At 41.7% G+C, this 13,494-nt stretch overlaps 1 protein-coding gene across 3 annotated transcripts in view; it reads left to right on the top strand.

The window, feature by feature from the left end:
• Positions 1 to 12,426, top strand: part of LOC108030944 (uncharacterized) — a 38,834-nt gene extending 26,408 nt beyond the window's left edge. For all 3 annotated transcript variants that reach the window (XM_017104142.3, XM_050887561.1, XM_050887562.1), the window contains exon 3: positions 6,090 to 12,426. In XM_017104142.3, coding sequence (XP_016959631.1) covers positions 6,090 to 12,033 — 5,944 coding nt within the window. In that variant the 3' untranslated portion in view covers positions 12,034 to 12,426. The remainder of the gene's footprint in view (positions 1 to 6,089) is intronic.
• Positions 12,427 to 13,494: the final 1,068 nt, after the last annotated feature.

Raw genomic sequence — 13,494 nt, 5'->3', positions numbered from 1 at the left:
TGCTCATATAAAATTGATCTTGACACATTTTTTCTGTGCAGATACTAGAGATATATAAGCAGCAAAGAAATATTGTATAGCGCCACCTATTTTGGTATATGTTATGTTGGCAGCATTGAGTTTTAAGCGTTTTAGCTGGGGGGCGCTTGGGTGTGGCAGACATTTTTTTAGGCCAATCGAAAGGTTTTAATAAGACCAATTTAGTTTACCAAAAAAAATGTCTAGGATGACAACTGTTGCCACCACAGTTTTTGGTGGCTTGTGGGCGTGGAAAATATTTTTTGGGTCAATCGCGGTCAATTGCGCTGTTGGTGGGCTTTAGAGTCGGCGTGGCAAATTTTTTGGGTCAATCGATGGTATTGATGAGACAAATACATTTCTGTTTAAATTTTCTTTCTATCATAAAAACTGTTACATACTTTCCGACGAATATAGTATACCCTTTAATCTACGAGTAACGGGTATAAAAAGTCATCTTGTATTTGTTTCGCTGAAGAAAGGTTAGGGTAGGTGCAGTGGCACTCGCCAACAGCGAAGAGAAAACAAAGGGTTAACAAGACCTGGTTACATTTTTTTTGATTTATTAAAATAAAACTGATATTATTTGAAAATAATAATGTCAGGTATGTGCTATTTGTTTTGCGTTCATATAAATCTAAAGTAGGTCAATTTTTAAGATATTTAGGTTCAACAACAGCTTAAGTCTGTTACCCGAAGTTGACATGATGAAATGTTTTGTGGCAATAAGATCCCGCAAAGGGTTTTACTCAGTTTGAAAAGGAAAATATACAAATAAACAAGAAAGGAATTTAACTTCGGCAACCCGAAGGTTGCATACTCTTTCAGCTATTTGTTAAAGTCGTCCGATGTTTTTTTAATTTGGAAATTTTTAAAAATATAAAAAATTATATTCTTAATATTATAGAATAATACGTCAAAAAAGACCGAAACAATAATTTATTTCATATTATTTTCCCACCCATTTTCGGATCTTTTCTATGACAGCTAGATGATATAGTCGTCCGATTTTGATAAAATTAAATTCGAAATTTAGAACTAAATTATTTCCAAGCGTATGAGGTTGTATTTTAAAAAACATCAAAGATATAATTTTTCATATTAATTTCCCACCAAGTTAAAAAATGTTATTTTCAAGCGAAGATTATATGTTAAAAAACACCAAATATTTTTTTTTGTTTTTTTGTTGACCAATACGGCTGGTTCTGTTTTATATACTACCTGCAAATAAATAAAACTTTTGGAAAAGTTCCAGTCCGATAGCTTTAAAACTGAGAGACTAGTTTCCGTAGAAACGGACGGACAGACGGACATGGCCATTTCGACTCGTCAGTGATGCTGATCAAGAAACTTTCAAACTTTGACTGGAATCATTATACCATCTGCAATGGTATACAAAGTAAATAAATTTTTTTAAACAGATGGGACGGACATATGTTATGTATATTAACGAAAAAGATTTATAGGCTTACTAACAACAATTGTGCTTAAACAGAAAACCAAAAAAATAAAATGTTAATAAAATGAAGTGAAAATAAATATATATGTATTTAAGATTCTATACTTTCATAGGTGAAAACTCATTGGAAATTACCTGAATTTCAAAAGTGATTTCCCGTGGGACGTATCACCTGCGAGTGACAGACCTTAGGACAAATGAGTAAAACGAACTAGCTGCACAGCTACAGCTTCCACTCTAATGCCCAAAACCGCCTAAAACTATGGAGCCCACAGTTTATATGCTAGAAAACTAATTTAAAATTAAAAGTATTAGTTTCGTCAATACCGTCTCCCGTATCAAAATGTCCATTTCCTGCCTCCTTTAAGCTAAGTAACGGGTATTTAAAAGCGTTTATTCCTTGTATTTTATCTTTAATCTTAATATTTTTCGTGAGAAAGTTGAGTTCCTTGTATCCGCGTCCAATTTTACTTTTCCTTTTCTTGCTGTTTCTATTGCTGTTGGTAGGAAAAATCTATTGTTTCCACAGCTTTTTGTAATTTTAGCGACTAATTGGAATAGAATTTCCTGCTTCCTTGTAGCCGCCGCTCCGATTGTGGAGCGGGGGTTGGTCAGTCTGAGAACTCGCCTTTAATTAAAGTGCTCTAAAGCGGGCAGGAAAGCGTTGCAAATATTTATGGCAGTCCCATTGAGGTGCACTATGGGGACTTTGACCCGTTTTTTTTTTGGCATAAAATAATAAGTCTTAAACTATAAGAGGTAATTTAATCATTGATACACTAGTAGTAGGAACATCCTTAGATAAAATTCGGAAAAGTGGGCGTGTCACTCAACACCCCACTAGCTCTACAAAAATGTATTTTCTTATTTTTAATGTTATACCCTTGTTACTTGTAGAGTAAAGATTCGTCGGAAAGTATGTAACAGGTAGAAAAAAGCGTTTTCGACCGCATAAAGTATGGATATTCTTGATCATCATCACTAGCCGAGTCGATCTAGCCATGTCTGTCTGTTCGTATGAACGCTGAGATCTCAGAAACTTGCGCAGCGCAAGTTTGGGGTGCCACGCCCACTTTAACGTCCACAATCCGCGAAAATCTGTAGCGCCTACAGTTTGAAAGTATGTAACAGGTAGAAAAAAGCGTTTTCGACCGCATAAAGTATGGATATTCGCAAGTTTGGGGTGCCACGCCCACTTTAACGTCCACAATCCGCGAAAATCTGTAGCGCCTACAGTTTGAAAGTATGTAACAGGTAGAAAAAAGCGTTTTCGACCGCATAAAGTATGGATATTCTTGATCATCATCACTAGCCGAGTCGATCTAGCCATGTCTGTCTGTTCGTATGAACGCTGAGATCTCAGAAACTTGCGCAGCGCAAGTTTGGGGTGCCACGCCCACTTTAACGTCCACAATCCGCGAAAATCTGTAGCGCCTACAGTTTTTATGATAGACTATGGTGGCCACAGTTGTCATGCTAGCAATTTTTTTTTGCTAAATTCTATAAAATAAAACACATTCATGCCGATTTTATTTGCTAAAATATATTTGGCTTTTATGTGACCTAAACGGCTTAAACGCTTATTTTATTTTTATTTTCGATATAAATTCTATAAAATAAAACACATTTATGCCAATAAAAACAGGCTAACAATACCGTTCTAGTTCAGTGCTTATTAACTAATAATTAATGCGGGCACCCCGGTTTTGAAGTAAGGCCAAAACGGATTAAAATCTAATCCATTCAGAAAAAAAACAGGAAGCGCATCAAAATCTAAAGGCGGCATATTTTGGCATTTGATTTCCTCTTTGACCATTCCACTGGCCAGGAGACAACTATTTTAAATTGGTTTAGGCACAATAGCTTATTATTTCAATGCATAAAGGAAATCACGGTCAGCTTTTCGGCATCCCTGTTCCTTGCCCAATTCACAGTGTCTTGTAACTGTTGACAGCATCTGCAATATGCTTTTAAGATTCTAGTGCCATCCCCTTTGGATTCCTATTTAAACCAATCAATGCTTTAAAAGTCTTTTGATCTCTTTTGATATAACGTCATTTGATTAAAAATGTAATCACTGTGGACAACAGTCCAAGTAGTTTCGAACGACCCGAATGGTGTGCTAGGGTGATTACTATATACGAGTACCCAGTGTAATCAAAAATATATAGTATATATTTTATGGGGTCGGAAACGCTTCCTTCTACCTGTTAAATATTTTCCGACGTATCTAGTATACCCTTTTACTCTGCTAATAACGGGTATAAACACCAATGATATACTTCTTTTATATTATTTTTGCACCAATTTTCCGGTTGTTCCTATGGCAGCTATATGATATAGTCGGACGATTTACAAAAAATTTAATTAAAAATTCAAAACTAATTGAAAAATTGTATTTCCAGGAGTAGGAGATTATTTGTTAAAAAAAATACGAAAAGATATCATTAATTTGTACATTTTTTTCCGAATATTCCTATGGGAGCTATAAGACATAGTTGTCCGATAGGCTGATTCCGATTTATATACTACCTTTAAAACTGAAAGACTAGTTTGCGTATATACGGACGGACGGACATGGCTAGATCTACTCGTCTAGAGATGGTGATCGAGTATATATATACTTCATGGGGTCAGAATTGTCTCCTTCAGTGCGTCACAAACTTCTGACTGAAATCCTTATACCCACTGAAGGGTATACAATTTACCTTTTTGACGTTACTTAGCGATAAAAGGGGCAACCCGAGTCAGTTCAGAAACAGCTTATGGTCCCTTCAATCCCCAAAAAGACAATAATTAAAATATAAATATCCCGAGTATACATTTTTAAATTTTAAATTATTAGAAAAGTGTTTCTATAAGTTAGTACGAAATTCAGTAACCAAGTAGCCTAACCCCGGAAATATATAAACCGTGAAATTCTTTAAAAAAAGAAGAGAAACCGCTATAGTCGATACAAAGATAATATAAATTGTTTTATGGACTTTGGTCGATGCCATCGACCATGCCGCAAATGTATCCAAAGTGACTGTTCACAACAGCACGCCCCAACGGCGTCACCTAGCGGCTATTTCTTTATTTGATGATATGCATAGAGATGTATTGAACCCCAAGAATCTGCATGCTAAATGCCAACTTTCTAGCTTTTATAGTTTCAGGGATCTCGACCGGCATGGCTAGAAATCCGGATCAGGAACATACAAGTATATACACTGTAGGGTAATAAATGCCTCCTTGCATAGCAAAACATTTCAGCACATAGTTTTTGCATGAAGGGGTGTGCATCGACCGCTCTGATGGTTTTGACGAGGCATCATGCTTTGGTATAAAGCAAACGGATATATTTTTATATATAGAATGAGTGTGGCGGCTGCATACAAGTAAGAACGCTTCGAGTCAAGTGCAATAATGTTGATGATTTACTCATGCCATACGCAATTCCTTGCACACTCATATTGTACAGACGCAAACAGAGACGCCAATTTAAAATTTCCCGAAAAACATTGTCTATTTCCATTTAAATTCCAGCGTTGCGCCCCCAAGTATGCGACATAACTTACAGTCGCAAGCGGTGCTCTAATTACTATAGTCTAGTATAACTTCATAGAAATTAACGGTTACAAAAAATCATTAAAGGTATTGGATTAAAGATATTAACTGAATACATTATCAATAGATGAGCTCTGTCACCTTGAAACATGCAGCACACAGCAAGCATTTTCTATCGCGAAGGACACTACTTAGTGTCTTCTTGAAGTTGAAACGATCGTTCAGATTCCAGTTGGTCAAGTAATACGAAAAGAGCCATTTTTTTGTGAATGGTACATTGAAGCATTAAAAAAGATGGCATTAAAAGCAATAATCCGGTCGTGTCTCGAAAAAAAGTTAAATTGCGATGCCCCCCATAATTCGGTGCTGGATTAGAATTTAACAAATCCAACTTCATTTGTTAGATAATAGTTTGTAATAGGTAACTGAGAAGTTTTTTTATACCATTTACCTAAAAGAAAAATGCCACGCTCACTCTAACGCCCACAAACGATTAAAACGTTTAAATCTGTCTACCGCCCACAAGGTGGCGCCGTAAAATATCGTTTTGCTTAAGCTGAGTAATGTGTATCTGATAGTCGAGCCACTCGACTAAAGCGTTTTTCTTTGTTTTTAAATCAAATTTTGTAATTATTTTGAAGACTTTGAAGTGAAATACACCTTTTGTTTTGGGAAAAAATCGTCTAACTTGTCATTGTAAAACCAAAATTAAGAATGCAAAAAAACTCGACAGCGTTACTTTATATAATATGTACAGAATTACTGTTTAATATTTCAAAAGGATCGATGCAGTATTTTAAAGTGATGAGGGGCACCCATATTGAAAATGTTGTTAAAAAAACGCTTTAAAGTGTTGTGTTTGTATTTAAAAAAAAAGAAGAATAAAACGAAAAACCGTATAGTATAGAAATACTCATAGCTTCATCAAATTTATGCACTCAATTAGAAGAAAAAATGTTAATACCTTACCACTTCTCTACACATATATAGGTTACACTTTACGAATAAACTTTTACTATTTTTAACTTTTTTTCTACTTTCTAATATCCACCATCTTTTTTAGTGCAAGCCCAGCAGTGTCAGTTGTTTTCGATGGAAATGAACCGAAATTTACCGATGCTCTCGGTCACAAAGTTCCCAAACCACAGCCGTCCTTGCAAGTGGCTAGTCCTATCGTTCTTCTTAACCCAGATCGCTACGAATTCTTCACTTTTGACGAAAACGGAGAACTAGTCAAGCGGTTGATGACTATGCAGGAGATCCAAAGCATTGTGGCCAACGGTGACGGCGAGGGACCTTCAATCATTAACCCGCCAGCGCTAGCTGAAAGCAACCCCGACAAAAATGTTCAAGATATTGTAAACAGCGTGCAAAACGTGCTAAACAAGGAAGCTGCTTCCAGCTCATCAAAAAACAGCTCTGGGGAGCTTCTTCCTCCTCTTCTGGATACCCCTGACGTCTCCTCCTCCTGGTCCCTAATACTGCCTGCCATTTTTGGAAATTCGGGGGGTGATATTTTTCCACAACAGCGACCGCAGCACATAATTATGACTCCCGAGTCAGAGTTGCTGGAGACGTCCACCAAAGCGCCATCACCACTTACGGTAGCCACAAAAAAGGCTAAGCCCGCTAAGCGCAAGCCGCCCACAAACCGCAAGCCTGCCACCACCACCAGCACCACCCAGGTAACACCTCAGGTGGTCCAGGAGGAGCTAGATCCAATGGAATCGGTATACACGGGTATCCAGCAATATCAGCAGGCTGCTGCTAATATGCCAGAGTTCCAACCCCTCAAAATGCAGCCGGAATCAACAACACGGCGAGTATTCTTTAACAACCAGGAGATAATACACACGTCCACCTCCTCGAGCAGCGCACCCTTAATCAACGAGATTGGCCAACTGGCCAAGAATCCGGTGGGTGTTCATCGCAAGCCGATACAGCCCCAACACGAGAAGGAACCTAACGGTGGTGCCGAAAGTACTTCACAGGCTACGGGAGAAAAACAGAAGGTCAAGAAGAAGAAAACCACCACAACAACAACGACAACCACACCAGCCCTACAGCACGAAATAGACCCACTAAACCAGAAGGAGCCTGTAACTAAAGAAAAAACGACCAAAACCACTCAAGCACCTCGCATGACAACCATAAAAAAGAAGAAACGTAAGCCCACACGAGCACCAGGTACAGGAACTTTTGCAGGCAGCTCTAAGCCATCAAAGACAAAGCGAAAACCAACGTCTGCACCACAGGCGCAAATATTCGGAAATCAGCATTCGTCCAATCCACAGAGACCTATAAAAAAGCACAAGCCTTCTACAACTTCTACCATGACGCCATTACCACAAGTCAGCACTACAAGTACGGCAATCAAACCAGTGACCATCTCTCCAGAGGCCCCAACTACAGAACCGACAGCAGAGAGTCCAATCACACCTACACCAGAAACACAACACCCAACAACAATCCCCATAACAGCAGAAGCTTCTACAATTACATCAACAGAGGCACAGACAACACCCATTGAGGCTATAATAACAACAACCACTGCTACTACAATAGCTTCTGTTAAAAATACTACAATTTCTCCTATGTTGCACCACCAAAAATTGCACAACAGGCCCGATAGCCGTCCATTAACTCAGCACCACAACCAAAACCACGCAAAACCAGCGCATATTACAACAACAGAATTGAGTAATATTGCTTGGGGAGTACAAGCCGATTCCTATGGATTGGTTAATGTAATTTCTTCATCTAGCACCACACATAAGCCATACTATCCCCTGCCTAATTACAATTCTAACGTCGCTCAAAATGTGACTAGTATGTTCTCTGCCGCTACGGGTCTTTTTTCGCCTTTGAAGAAGACTCCACTGCCGTCACTGGCACAGCTACAACATCAGTTGCACTCAGGATCACTGTCTTCTGCCCCACAGCTCTCACCCGCACAAATCGTCTCAATGGAAAAAATAATGCAGACGCTGACCCAGGACCATTCCACCACAGACAAGGGGGGTAAAAATGCTGCTGAAAGTCCTCAGAGACATGAAAGTGCGGAGAGCAAACTGCAGATGGAAGCCATGCTCAGTAATGAGAAGGTAGCAATGATGGCCTCCACCACCCCAGAAAAAACTACGGCTACTGCAACTGAAGTATTAACTACCTCCTCCAAACCCATCACAATTTTGACAAGCAGCAAACCTCTTATTTTCCAGTATGGAGTCAGCACTTTGGCCACGAATCTCTCTGAGGAAGTAGAGGATTCAACCGAATCGAATGACTCTACTAAGGTCTATCAGCAAATAGCAGAGACCACGCTAAGCAGCCTTGAGGACAATAACGAGCAGCAAAATCCCTTTGTGGTAATCACCGCTAGACCACAGTACTTTACAAGAAAGCCGGAGCCAATGCAGACCATTAAAACCAATCAGACCCCAGAAGAGCTAGAGACCACCGAGTTGCCCAGACAGACACAATTTACAGTAACAACTCCAATGTCACCGTTGGAAGAACTGGATACTATTACGGATAAGCCTGTAGTCGAATCAGTCAATGCTCAGGCTAACGAGCCTAACCTTATTGGCGATGATAACCCACAGTCCGTGGAGGCTGAGAAGGTGGCGAATTTGACGATAACAACCATTGGAGAGACGCTGAGGCTTCCAGTCTCCGAGAGCAGCACAGTTAGTGATTTTGACAGTACTGAAGTTACCCCCAAGATCGCTGACCTGGTCCACCAACTCAATTTGGAAATGCTTAGGCCGACGGACCGAATATACATGGCCAACTTTCAGACGCAGGCGGCCACTGTCGCCTCCACATTAGTGGATGGCAGTAATTCCGTAGTCTCGGATGTCCCTATAAATTTAAGCGAGACTAAGGACGAACTAGAATTCCTAATGTCTGATGTTATCCAGCTGATTTCTCAGGAAAGTCAAAACAACTCCACATTTAAGGACCTGCCGATGTACGACTTACACCGTCTGAATAATTTCGGCAAACTGAATACTTCCTTCTTGCTTCAGTCAAAACCAGAGCCCAATGAATCATACAAGCAAGAGTCTCAGCACAGTACATACGCCGCAGACTATTCCAAAACGGAATCAACCTACTCTGAATCTTTCTCTGCTGTAGAGACGAGCTCTCTGATTCCAATCCTATCGCTTTCCCAGATTTATGCGCAGCAACAGCAAGATGAAGATAAAGAGCATCAAGATTTTTTCAATGAAAAACTAAAAAAGCAGCCATCTTCAGAACCCTTTAGATATGGCACTGGTTTGGCCATAGAGAATGCTTTCACTACAATACCCACTGTAGATGCCACCGAGACTGATAACGTTAAACCAGTAATCACCACCGAGCGACAGCAGGCGGAAGAAAACAGCCATGAAGTAACAACTTCTAAAGAAGAGGGTTCCAACAGCGAGAAGCCAACAACAACCATAAGCAACATCCCTGAAAGATACACCCACAGCGATAGTGAAGAAGAAATGACGGAGTTACTGACAAATGGGTATAGCGAACACCAAATGACGGAAAAAGAGCCAGAGCCCATAAGTATCACGCTGGAAGAGTCAGCATCGACCGCGCAACTGCCTGAAAGCAAAGGGACAACATTAGTGACAAATGTTTACCTGAACGCACAAAAGCAAGATCAATCTTTAACAAAGGTGAAGCAAGGCCAAATAGCCGCTATGGAGGACAGCTTTACTAACGCCGCCCAAGTGCTACCACAATATATGTCGTCGACCAGCGAAGATCCGGAGAAGCTTGAAGTGAGCGTCACAGAAAATTCAGATGATAGGTTTTTGACTTCTTCGCATTTGGACATGTCGTTGAGCTCCGAACAGGTAACAAAGAAAATCGAATTGAGCACAGTCAAGTCGCTGCAATTGAGCGACGAGTCTATTGAAGACATTTCCGACGAGCTGACTGCCATCATTTCCGAAGAAAATGACGCTGATGAGGAGGAGGCGGTAACAAGTGCTCAAAAAATACGGCCGGATGATGAAGACCCCTACGTGAAGCTAGGGGAAACGACAGCCAATGTGGTGAGGCCGCTGACAACTAACTCAGAAGAGGTTGGTGAGGATAAAAACGTGACTAAACCCGAAGAGGATAACTACATGTTACCATTACCTAGCTACGGCCAGCAGGCAGGAGATCAGGCGGATGAAGAAGACGACGAGGATCAAGTAATTTCCCAGGTTCCTTTCTCTCTGCCCAGCAGAACAAGAAAAACTACTACTACAAAGCCCACTACGGAAGCACCAACTTCGACAACTTCTTTTGCGGCTACCAGTACTTCCCCACCAACAACAAAGAGAATAAACACGCTAAAGCCGGTTTCATACTACGTTCAGCCCTCGCTACTGGTTGGATACAATGAGCAGGACTTAGAGCCGCTAAAGAAGCTCTCAAACAATGCCAGCAAGGTGGACCCAGCCCATAGCCAAGTTCAATCTACTATGACTCATCAACGGCCAACCCAGCGACCCCTTTTGCTGACCAACCTTATGGCAAGCTCCACGCAATCGACACGACCACCAGTTAAACTTGCTCCTAATTCCGAATCTTCCCAGGGTCTTGAGGCCTCAACCGCGTTATTGGATGAGGATCTGCAATCTTTTGCCAAACTCTGCAACGAGTTGGCTTTCAGCTACTGGCGCGCCATTACCTCTGAAAAAATAAGCTCAGCCAGAAGTCTGGTCATGTCCCCGTTCGCCCTCACTTCTATGCTTTCAATGGTCTTTCTGGGGGCACGCGGAAGTACGTCCGGGGAGATGAACGAGATCCTGAAGCTGGACGACATGGTTACCTTCAACCCACATTTGATCTTAAGGAATATAACCAACTCAGTGGAACAGGCTACGGACAGCAATATTGCGACTGCTGCTTTCGTACGCGAGATTTTTAGCGATCGTTCCAACGGGAAAATACTGCCATTCTTTAGGGAAAAAATTCAGCAGCTATACGCCGGTCACGTCGAGGAAGTTAACTTTCATGTGGTTAACGACATCGTGCGACGACGCACTAACCTGTTGATAAAGCGCCACACGATGGGGAAGGTTCTTGAGTACTTGCGCACCAACAGCGTCTGGGTGAACGGGCCAATAGCCACGGTCTCAGCCAATCTCTTTCAGACAGACTGCGTGCACGGCTCCACAGCAGATCGCGACGGAGAGATGTTTTTCCAAGTGCATCCCACTGTGCGCCAGCGCCGACTCGTTCGCATTCCGGCCGTGCTTTATCGATCTGGTTTCTTGGCGGGCTACGAACATAATCTGGACGCTACCGTTGTTGCATTAGGCCGAATCCAAGATACGGTCAGTACAATCTACGTGATGCCTGGCTATCAGAACTCTATATCGCCGATGGATAACCTGGAACGGCTGGAGCGCAGCCTGGTGGAAAAGGCTTTCGGCGAGTCGCGGGCCTGGAGCCGTCTACTTACCTCTTTAATTGATCGGCCGGGAATGGAGGTACAGCTGCCGCGTTTCTCACACCGTTCGTTTGTTAACTCATCTGCGGGTCTGCAGAAGATGGGCCTGCGCGGCCTCTTCAAGTCGGACTTGGCTGACCTACGTGGTCTGACTGGAGGAAGCCGCGATATCTTCTTATCCGACATGATCCAGATCAACACGTTCAGCACCTGCGGTGAAGAAAAGGTTTCTGATCACCACCATGTAGAAATGTACCCAGCGCCCCCTTTGCGCAAGCAGAACAAGGATGTGGACGCTATTAACGACGCCTTCGACTCCTCGGAAGCGGTCGTAGACTTCGGCTCATCAATGCAGGAGTCGACGCTGGGACGGGGCTTCTACGACGACCTGCTGGATCCCAAATACTTGGAACTGCCGCTGCCACTCCGCCCACGGCAGGCCCGCGTCCCAGATGCACCACGGCTTCGATTCGATAAGCCCTTTCTGTACTTCGTGCGCCACAACCCAACCGGCATTATTCTGTTCATGGGGCGCTTTCAACCGCGCCTGCTGCCGTGAAGCAGAAGCAAAACTAGCAAATATGGGTTGTTTTCTTGTTAATTCTTGGAATGTATCTTAGTGAATTTGTACTTGTAATGCTTACTTAATTCTTAATAAACGCTGCTTGCTGTGCCTTAATTCCGCATCCTTACGCCGATACGAAATTGATGCGCAGCAAAAAATTTCATTCGCCAGAGGCATCGGCAACTATTCTATACACATAAAAAATTTGTTTTAAATTGGTTTTTTTTTAATATATTTACTTTTTTGATCCCTAGAAATGAACCGTTATGCAAACAAATGTTAAACAAATATGCTGTCTTGGAAATGTAATTTTGAAAAGGCAAAATAAAAGTTTTATACGCTAATATGTAAGCTTGGAAGAAATTTAAGTGTAATCAAATAAAAATAAATACATGCTTCTAAACAAATGTGCGATCTATTATTATTGCCCTATGCAAAATAAAGACAACATTTTTTATTCATAATGCTTTGCTTTCAAATTTCAGTAAGCTATAAATTAGACAGAAACTCAAAATTTATTTATTTATTTATTTAGTTTTCAATGATATTTTGGCGCTCTTGAGATAAAGTCTTAAGCAATCCGTTTTCCAATCGTCTACAGGTTTCGCGTTATAGGAACGAATGGAAAATACCAATGATTGATGACAATTTCATTTATATTTATAAATAATATTTTCGCTATAATTCACTTTTGACACTTGACAGCATTGCTAAAAAAAAAAGAGAGCGCTATAGTCGAGTGTCTCAACTATTAGATCAGGTTAAAGTCTCCCTGCCCATGCATTCTTTCTAGCCATGGACTCAAGACAGGAATGAGAGTGTGGGTCCACTTCTGCTGCCTCTCTTATTAGCTCTTGTAGTGAAACTAACCCAGCGATGACTAGCGCCGCTTAGGACGTAACGATGCTCGCTATGATATTTCTCCGTTCCTGCTTTGGGCCCCTCGTTTTCAAAAGGATCCGCGGGAGCAATCTGGAGGACGCCTTGTGTCAATTTCTCTCGCTCTGTCGGACTATGTCGACCCCTACAACCGTCAACTTGGACGGCTGATTAGAGGAACAGCTTCTGTCTTATGTGCCGCGAGTTTGTGCCCAGCAAGTGACAGCCATAACTCTGCCTTCCTTACCGCAGTGTTGGCCACGTCCTCCACTTCGGCTGTGGTGTTGGCCACGGTCGTAATGGCGACGTCGTCCGCGAAACCAGTCCGTTGAACAAGAGGGGGCCCAGGACCGATCGTTTTGGCACCTCAGAAGTAACGTTGTACTCTTTTAGGCCGACGCTTTTTTCGAATAGCAGCACTCGCCAAGGTAGCTGTCGACTATTTTGATGAGGTACTCTGGGATCCGTTGCTGCCTTAGCGCCTGCATAATCATTGTCCAGTGCGCCATGTTGAACGCATTCTTGATGTCGAGCGTGACAAGATGACAGTATATCTTTGTACAGCTTTTCCATCGC

The sequence above is a fragment of the Drosophila biarmipes genome, chromosome 2R (genome assembly GCF_025231255.1).
Source record: "Drosophila biarmipes strain raj3 chromosome 2R, RU_DBia_V1.1, whole genome shotgun sequence".
NCBI classification, from domain to species: Eukaryota; Metazoa; Arthropoda; class Insecta; order Diptera; family Drosophilidae; genus Drosophila; species Drosophila biarmipes.
This window is presented reverse-complemented; position numbering and strand designations above follow the sequence as displayed.